The 8,252-nt window shown below is 57.9% G+C and overlaps 1 protein-coding gene across 1 annotated transcript in view; it reads right to left on the bottom strand.

Moving 5' to 3' along the window:
• The window catches only part of LOC101661465 (myosin-7), a 24,183-nt gene that overhangs the window by 3,823 nt on the left and 12,108 nt on the right, over positions 1–8,252 (bottom strand). Inside the window, 12 exon segments of the mRNA XM_045287661.1 lie at positions 270–578; positions 1,194–1,318; positions 1,463–1,628; positions 1,851–2,034; positions 2,553–2,749; positions 3,734–3,852; positions 4,020–4,146; positions 4,280–4,669; positions 5,599–5,689; positions 6,762–6,907; positions 7,681–7,857; positions 8,027–8,249. Of these exon segments, the coding sequence (XP_045143596.1) occupies positions 270–578; positions 1,194–1,318; positions 1,463–1,628; positions 1,851–2,034; positions 2,553–2,749; positions 3,734–3,852; positions 4,020–4,146; positions 4,280–4,669; positions 5,599–5,689; positions 6,762–6,907; positions 7,681–7,857; positions 8,027–8,249 (2,254 nt within the window).

The raw sequence follows: 8,252 nt of genomic DNA, 5'->3' as shown, positions 1-8,252 counted from the left end.
AACCCAACTCAACTCAACCCAACCCAACCCAACCCAACTCAACTCAACCCAACCCAACCCAACCCAACTCAACCCACAGATATAGAATGGATTCTGGTGAAGAATGGCCCTAAATAGGGTTTCTGAAGCTGTAAAACGTTATGAGAGCAAATAGCCTCATCTTTGATCCACAGAGCAGCTGGTGGTTTTGAACTGCCGACCTTGCCATTAGCAGGCCAATGCTTACCGGACAGGACCACCAGAGGTAATTTCCAAAGACCACCGTGTACCTTCAGCAAGCTCTGAAGGCTCTTGACTTGCTTCTGGGCCTCAGCAGCAATGCGGTTGGCATGGCTGAGCTGGATCTCCATCTCGTTGAGGTCGCCCTCCATCTTCTTCTTCACTCGCAGGGCCTCGTTGCGGCTGCGCGTCTCCGCGTCCAGGGACGTCTGCAGCGAGTCCACCACGCGTAGATGGTTGCGCTTGGCCTGCTCCATCTCCTCGTCCTTCTCTGCCAGCTTCCTCTCAATCTCCGCCTTGATCTGGTTGAACTCCAACTGGGCCCGGAGGATCTTGCCCTCCTCATGCTCCAGGGAGGCCTGGTGGAGGAGAGTGGGGGTGTTACAGGGTGGGGAGAGGGGAGAAAGGGTGCAGGACAGATGGTCAGGACCCAGGGGCAGGGAGGAATCTGCCCATAACTCATGGGTACAAAGTGAGTTCAAGAGTAGAGTAGGCACCAAAAAAAAAATAGAAGAGCAGAGTAGGCAGTTCAGCCCACGCAGAGAAATTGGGGAGAAGGAAGGCGAATTAAATTGAACACAAGCTTCGGAAAAGGTGCTTTCCTGGCCCTCACAGGGGAGAGCAAGGTATGAGACAAAGAGGAGAAATGAGGAGAAAGGTGTTGCCAAGGAAACGGAGGCAATCACGTGCAGGATGTAAAAAAGGTGGGGAGGGAGGCCGTGGTGGAGAGCGGGGAGGTCAGTGGGAATGGGAACAACTGTCTGAGATGTAATATGTACGATGTTTGTGGGCAGGGGGATCGGGACCTGGTCATTCATTGCGTCCACAGATACTTGTTGAGTGCCTGCTATGTCCCAAAGCTCTGAACAAGAGTCTAAAAGGGAGGTGAGAGCAGGAAGCACAGGCGGAGCTTGCCTCCCCTCCACCCTGCCCGCTGCATGCTCGCACACACAAACGCACACACGCATGCGCACCTCGGCTTCCTCCAGGGCCGACTGCAGCTCCATCTTCTCCGCCTCCAGCTGCTTACGGATCTTCTCCAGCTCGTGGATGCTCTTCCCGCTGGAGCCCAGCTGCTCAGTCAGGTCTGAGATCTCCTCTGTAGGGGTGGGGGCGGATCCTCAGTGGGGGCTGCCAGGGCCCCTGGCTGGGCATATCTTTTCGTGCGGGTGACTTTAGGAGGACTGGGTCACCCGACACGTGGGTCACTGCCACCGAGGCCATGCCCCGCCCCCCGACGCACCCTGGAGGTTCTTGTTCTCCCGCTTGAAGGTCTCCAGGTGCTCCAGCGACTCCTCATAGGCGTTCTTGAGCTTGAAGAGCTCCGTGCTCAGGGACCGCGCCTCCTTCTGCGAGGACTCCAGCTCGGACTGGGACTCCTCGTACTTCTGCTTCCACTCAGCCAGGATCTGCCCGGGGGTCGGGGTTGGGGGCCACTCACCGCGCTGCTCCCGCGCCCCTCCCCCACCGCCGCGGGACCCCTCCTGTGGGAGCTGCTCCAGGTCCTGCACCCTGCCCTGTGGTTCCTGGACCTCCTGCCTCTAAGGAGCGCACCTCTGGCCTCCCGCTGACCCGGCGCCCTCCCCTGGACCCCCCCTCCACCCGGGCCAAGGTGCTGCGCAGGCGGCCACCTTATCGAAGTTCCTTTGCTTTTTGTCCAGGGCGGCGGCGGCGGCGTTGGAGCGCTCCACGTCGACCATGAGGTCCTCGATCTCGTTCTGCAGCCGGTGCTTGGTCTTCTCCAGGGAGGAGCACTTGGCGTTGACGGCCTCCACGGCCTCCTCGGCATCCTGCAGCCGCTGGGCCAGCTTCTTCCTGCCCGGGGGGAAAGGTGGGCAGGGGGTGGGAGGCAAGGAGAAGCAACATGAGCCCTTGGGAAAAACGTCCTTGGAGACTAAGATGTACACTTGGTAGGAAGGCCGGGCACCAGGCAGCCTCTTGGGTGGGTGGGTGGGGTTGAGGACCCACAACCCCCAAAAGTGCCTTGCAGGCGGTATGCCGTGACCCTGCTATGCTGTGGCCTGGAGGAGAGCTGGGCTCTGGCTTCCCACCATCTCCTCCTGCCATGGCATCTGCCCAGGTGGGAGCACTCTGCCCTCAGACAAACCTTTTGTTCGTCTTATATTCGGATGAGAAACATAACGCGAGCAAAAAGCTTTCCTGAGAGGAGAAGGAGGTGGGCCCGGGGCAGGGTCTTCCTGTATTGTCAAACGGGCCCCAAGGTTCCCCTGGGCTGATCCTCTGCAGCTGGCCGGCAAGGCGGGGGTGGGGGGTGTACTGGCCGGCCCCTTCTCACCATGGCGCTTGGCCTGGGTTGTGCCACCAGCACTCACTTGGCCTCCTCCAGTTCCTCGGTCCTCTGGATGGCGTCTGTCTCGTACTTGGTCCTCCACTGGGCCACCTCACTGTTGGCCTTGGACAGCACGCGCTGCAGCTCCGCCTTGGCCTCCGTCTCCTCCTCGTACTGCTCCCGCAGTAGGTCACAGTCATGCCGGGCTGACTGCAGCGCGTGGGCCAGGGCATTCTTTGCCTGGGGGAACGAGGGGACCAGCGATGGACACAGCTCTGCCCACCAGGCAACCCCAGTCCTCGCCTGTGTCTTAGCTAGTCCCTACATGGTCCTGTCACCTCACCCACCACCACATGCCCGGTGGAGCTGGATGATTGATCCTGAGACCAGCTGCCAGCGAGCCAAGTCACCTGGGACATGGTGGGTGTCAGGGCCAGCTGTGCTGCAGAGGGCATTCAGTGGCTGCTGTGGGGGAAGGAGGTCACCAGCCCTTTCTTCCTGGGCACCTCTGGGTGCACGGCCGATCAGTAGGTTAGCAGCCGAACATGTGACCATTTGTACAGGTCTTGAGATGGATGGGACTCCCTGCCATGGCTTAATGGCTTCTAGCCACAAGGAAGGCTGATAGGCACCGAGTGATTTGCAGATTGGTTGGTGCCCGTTCCTCCTGTGCTCCGCACGCAGCAGGCAACGTTGTCATTGCTGTCTCTTTACAGGGGAGGAGATGGAGGCTGGATCCCCAGAACCACGCAGCTAGAAGAGACTACACTAGAGTTTGAAGTGTGCCCTCCCCCCACTTTTCTCCACTCACAATCTGTGCACTTTTTCACGAATCCAGTAGAGCACTAGGAATAGGCTCCCATTTGGCTTCTCTCCCCAGTTTTCAGATCACCCTGACAACCCTGGAGCCCGCTTGGGCCGGCCAGCTGGCACCCCACACCTCCGCCCAGCCTAAACGCTCCCACCCTCCTTCCTGATTAATTTCCTATCCTGGAACCCTCCTCCTTCCCCCTCCCAGGGGCAGCAGCCGAGAGCAAAGGGTCCTGGCTTGGGGGGATGGACTTTGGGGGCCTGAGATGGAGCCTGAGATATTAGTATTACATTGGGGGTTGGAGGAGAATAATGCAGGGACTGCAAGTCTCATTTGAGGGCGCGACAGTGCTGTGGGTGCGAAGCCAGGAGTGTGCTCCCTGCCCAGGCCAGGTGGCCCAAGCCCGGGCTCACCTTAACCTCCTCCTCCAGCTGCCTCTTGAGATCCTCCAGCTGCTGGGTGTAGGTGAGCTTGCCTCTGGTCAGCTGGGAGATAAGCGCCTCCTTTTCATCCAGCTGCCGGGACAGCTCCCCTTAGGAGACACCAGAGGTAGAGGCCACTGTTAGAGGTCAGGCACGCTAGCCTCCCCTCCCTGACTGTCAGGTCTCAGCTCCACGTAGACTCAGGGACCTGGTTTCAGGAGTCTGCCTAAGGCTGCAGGGGCTCTGCACGCGGGGCGTGCTGGGGCTGCACGCTTACCATTCTCGGTTTGCAGCTTGGCCCGGTGGCTGGTGAGGTCATTGACAGACCGCTGGGTCTCCTCAGCCTTGCTGCGGTGCTCGTTCATCTGGTCTTCCAGGGTCCGGCACATCTTTTCTAGGTTCGCCTGAGGGAGGACGCAGAGCCATGGAATGGGAGCAAAAAGTACAACCAATGGAGACGGGAATGGAAGGGTTAGGGACAGGACGTGGGAAGGTGGGTCATCACAGAAGACGGCCGACAAGAGAGTGGGCAGCCACCTTGGCCTTGATGATCTGCTCCATGTTGGAGGTGACGTCGTCCAGCTCCAGCTTGAACTCGCTCTTCTCCTTCTCCAGCTTCTGCTTGACGCGCTGCAGGTTGTCGATCTGCTCCCCCAGCTCCGCCACGCTGTCCGCGTGCTTCTTGCGCAGGGCGGCGGCCGTGGCCTCGTGCTGCAGCGTGGCCTCCTCCAGGTCGCGCCGCATCTTCTGGAACTCGGCCTCGCGCTTCTTGTTCATCTCGATCTGCACGGACGTGGCCCCGCCGGCCTCCTCCAGCCGCTCGCTGATCTCCTCCAGCTCGCGGGACAGGTCGGAGCGCAGCTTCTCCACCTTGGCGCGCGCGGTCCTCTCTGCCTCCAGCTCCTCCTCCAGCTCCTCGATGCGTGCCTGTGCGGGGTGCGGGGGCGGGGGGGGGAGCGCGAGGGGCTCAGACCCAGCACTCCGTGCCCCAACCACCGCCCCCGCCCCCGCCCCGCACCCTGAGAGACTCCTGGCCTGTCTAGACCAGTAAGTCAATTCATTTCCACCTGTCCAACTCCCAGACTCACTGCTGACCCTATAGGACAGAGTAGAGCTATCCCCTCGGCTTCTGAGACTTTAAATCTTTCTGCGGGTGGACAGCCTCATCTTTCTCAGGAGCAGCTGCTGCTGGGTTCCAACAGCTGACCTTGTGCTCACTGGGTAGCCCACGCCCCTCCTACATTCTATCAGTGAAGATTTGGAAATAAAAGGATTTTGGGAAAGTGGTTCAGATGTCTGAGGTAGCCTGCCTTCAGGCCAGGAGATTATATAAACATTCCTTTTATTGGAAGGCAAGGGGTCGAAGGTTACACTTAAACAGAGACAAAAAAGACATTGTTGGAAGGATGCTTTAAAAGTTCCCTGGGAAAGAAAAACACTCTTGAAAATGACAGAGCCACGCTTCTCTGCCCAACAACTGAAGCGTTGTCTCCCCTTGAGTTGAGAGCCGACGTCAGAGACCCCTGGGGCTGGAAGACACTGTAAAAGCCACCAGGTAGTAGGGGACATCAGGGAGACCCAGAGATCAGGAACAGGCTGCTCACAGTCACTGGGTTCCAGCGGGGCAGAGCCGGGTCCAATGCTCCCGCCCTCCAGACCTGTGACCCTTTCAGGATGTGCCCCAGCGCCATCCTTGGACAGCCCGGCTTCTCCTGCGTGCACTCCACGGGAGTACTGTGAGAGTGCGGTGTCTCTCCCCGCAGACACACAGCAAGCTCCTGAAGAGCCAGAGGGGAGAGACACAGGGACCGCCGGCCCAGAGGCTCTCACATCCACTGTGAGCCCCCTGACCATACCTGCAGCTCTTTGAGCTTCTTCTGCAGCTGGATTCCCAGGGCCTGCTCATCTTCTATCCTCGCATTGAGAGCATTCAGTTCAAAATCCTTCCTGTGAGGAGGGAGGTGATTAGGCAAGAGTGACTGGCTGGGCTCCAGGAGGCCCCACCAGGGGTTGCAAATGATAATCAAACAGATGGAAAGTGTGCAGGTATCAAAAAGGATACCAGGAGGGATGTAGTATCCCTGGAGGTGCAGCACCAGCTGTGGGCTTGAAGTACCCCCTGCCCCCCAGCCAAGAAATGCAACGGGAGAGTCCATTGTAGGCAAAGTGACAGGACCTGGGTGCTGTGGGGCTTTGGGCAAGGCCTTTCTCCCTTGGGGTCTTGCTTTTCCCCACTGAAGCATGAAAGAAAGCTGGGCTAGATGGTCTCAAAGATCCCTTTTAGCCCCGAGGGTCTTTGATGTTGTCAGCCTGTTCTTTGGGGTGGTGTGGTTCACCCATGTGAGACTGTGTTCCTCAGTGGCAACGGGAGGCTAAAAACACCATCCTTACAAGGTCTGAGGGCCATCCAGTCAACACATGGGTGCCTAGAGAAGGGTGGAGACTTCTAGCCGAATGCAAGACTGGGGAGAATGCAGACAGATCGTGGTGATGCTAGGAGCTTGTCAAAGCCCTAACCCTAAAGCTCCAGGAGGTCCCTGATGGTAAAGATAGTCTGCAGCCTCACTGTCGACCGAGCCTAAAAAGCGGGTCTACACAGTTTGGAAAGCCTTGACATAAGCATTGGAAATGGCCCATGTTTCTCTACTCCCAGGACATGGCCCGTTGGTGCTCTTCGGGTAACAGCCCAAAGGGACTTTCCTGCAAGGTGTCCAGTGTGCAGCCTTGCCCCCTCCATTCAGTCACTGGTGTCCAAAGAGCTGTGTGTGAAACGAAGGGGTGAGCTGGCCGTTCCCATCCCTACTGGAAGGGATGGAGGGAGGACTGAGGCCCTGCGTGTGTCTGATGGAGGGCAGTGCTCTTCCTGCGGCTGGTTGGCCGTGAGTTAAGCACCCACTTATCTGGGCTGCATGGGTTTGTTTCTCTGAGGCGGGGTGTCTTGGCTCCGCCTGTCCTGCCCCAGGCAGTGCAGGCTGTGTAACCCGGATGAGGAAATGTGGCTGGAGGAGAAATGAAGTACTTTTTCAGCCGCTCATCCAGCTGCTGCTTGTCATTCTCCAGGTCCATGATGCTCTCCTGCGTCAGCTTCAGGTCGCCCTCCAGCTTCCGCTTCGCCCGCTCCAGGTCCATGCGCACCTTCTTCTCCTGCTCCAGGGATCCCTCCAGCTGAAGGAGAGCAGGGCCCGCCATGCCCAGTGAGGTCAGCATCCTGACCTGGTGGTTTTCTAGCTCCGTCACTTCAAGGGGTGGAGGGATGCTAAACGAGGGTGCTGGGAATCTGGGGAACCTTCCCCAGAGTCGAGCACAGCTTACCAGGGGGATGGGAGAGTGCCTCACATGCAGGGGATGAAGGAAGGAAGGAAGGAATGTGGGATGACACCACCAAAGCTACATTTGTTCATTCATCACCCTGTAAATGCCGACTGGGTGCTAGTCACTGGGCACTGAAGATAGAACATCGAGAAAGTCTAAGATCTTGCTGGAAGAGAGCTTATGGTTGAACCCGTAAGTATAACACCCAGGGATCAGTGAAAGAGCTCTCTATGAAAGCAATGGTCACTCAGGATCTGACTTCTGTCTAGTGAGTTAGGAGCCCCCAAATCCTGCTTGAGAACCCTCACAAGATTCTCAAAGACAGGAATCATTTTCTCATAAGACAAACCTCTAAATCCTATGGCCGGTGCCAGCCATACATGGGCTTGAAGGGGACTGAAATAAGGAAGCCCAGCTGGACTACAGGATCATATCAGTCAGTTGAGACACACAGCTCAGAATCAATCACCCCTCCCTTCCTTTTTCCTCAGTTCCCTTTTAGGAAGGGATCACAATAGGAACACCCCCCCCCAAAAAAAAAAAACCACACCATGTGCACAAGTACACACACACACAACGATCTAAGCACAAATACATCTAAGTTTTGTGAGTTCCAATCTACTCACATCATCCACTTGCTGCTCCAGCTTGACCTTGGCCTTGGTCAGTGTATTGACCTTGTCTTCCTCTGCCTGCAGGTCATCCAGGGCCTGCTGGTGGGCTTCTTGGAGCGCTTTCTTCTCCTTGGTCAGCTTGGCGATGATCTCATCCAACCCAGCCATCTCCTCTGTCAGGTTCTTCACCTGCCAGGCGAGACCCCTTTCCCCATTAGGGCCCAAGCTGGCCAGTCTAGAGACATGTGTGGGAACCCCCGATGCCAAGGGCTCTGTCTCTCTCGGGATTCGCGGAGCGGTCCAGGCGGGTTTGGGAACCCTGTGGAAGCCCCCGGCGGAGCGGCGGGGCCGCCCTCACCTTGTTTTCCGTGGCATGCTTCTCCTTCTCCACTTTGGCCAGGGTCAGCTCCAGGTCGTCAATGTCCCTCTTGAGCTCCGAGCACTCATCCTCCAGCTTGCGCTTCTTGGCTGTGAGCTCCGCGTTCATCTCCTCCTCGTCCTCCAGCCTCTCCGTCATCTCCTTCACCTTGGCCTCCAGCTGGATCTTGTTCTTGATCAGCTGGTCGCAGCGCTCCTCCGCATCA

The sequence above is a fragment of the Echinops telfairi genome, unplaced genomic scaffold (genome assembly GCF_000313985.2).
Source record: "Echinops telfairi isolate 266 unplaced genomic scaffold, ASM31398v2 ScPeMD7_18;HRSCAF=68, whole genome shotgun sequence".
NCBI lineage: Eukaryota > Metazoa > Chordata > Mammalia > Afrosoricida > Tenrecidae > Echinops > Echinops telfairi.
This window is presented reverse-complemented; position numbering and strand designations above follow the sequence as displayed.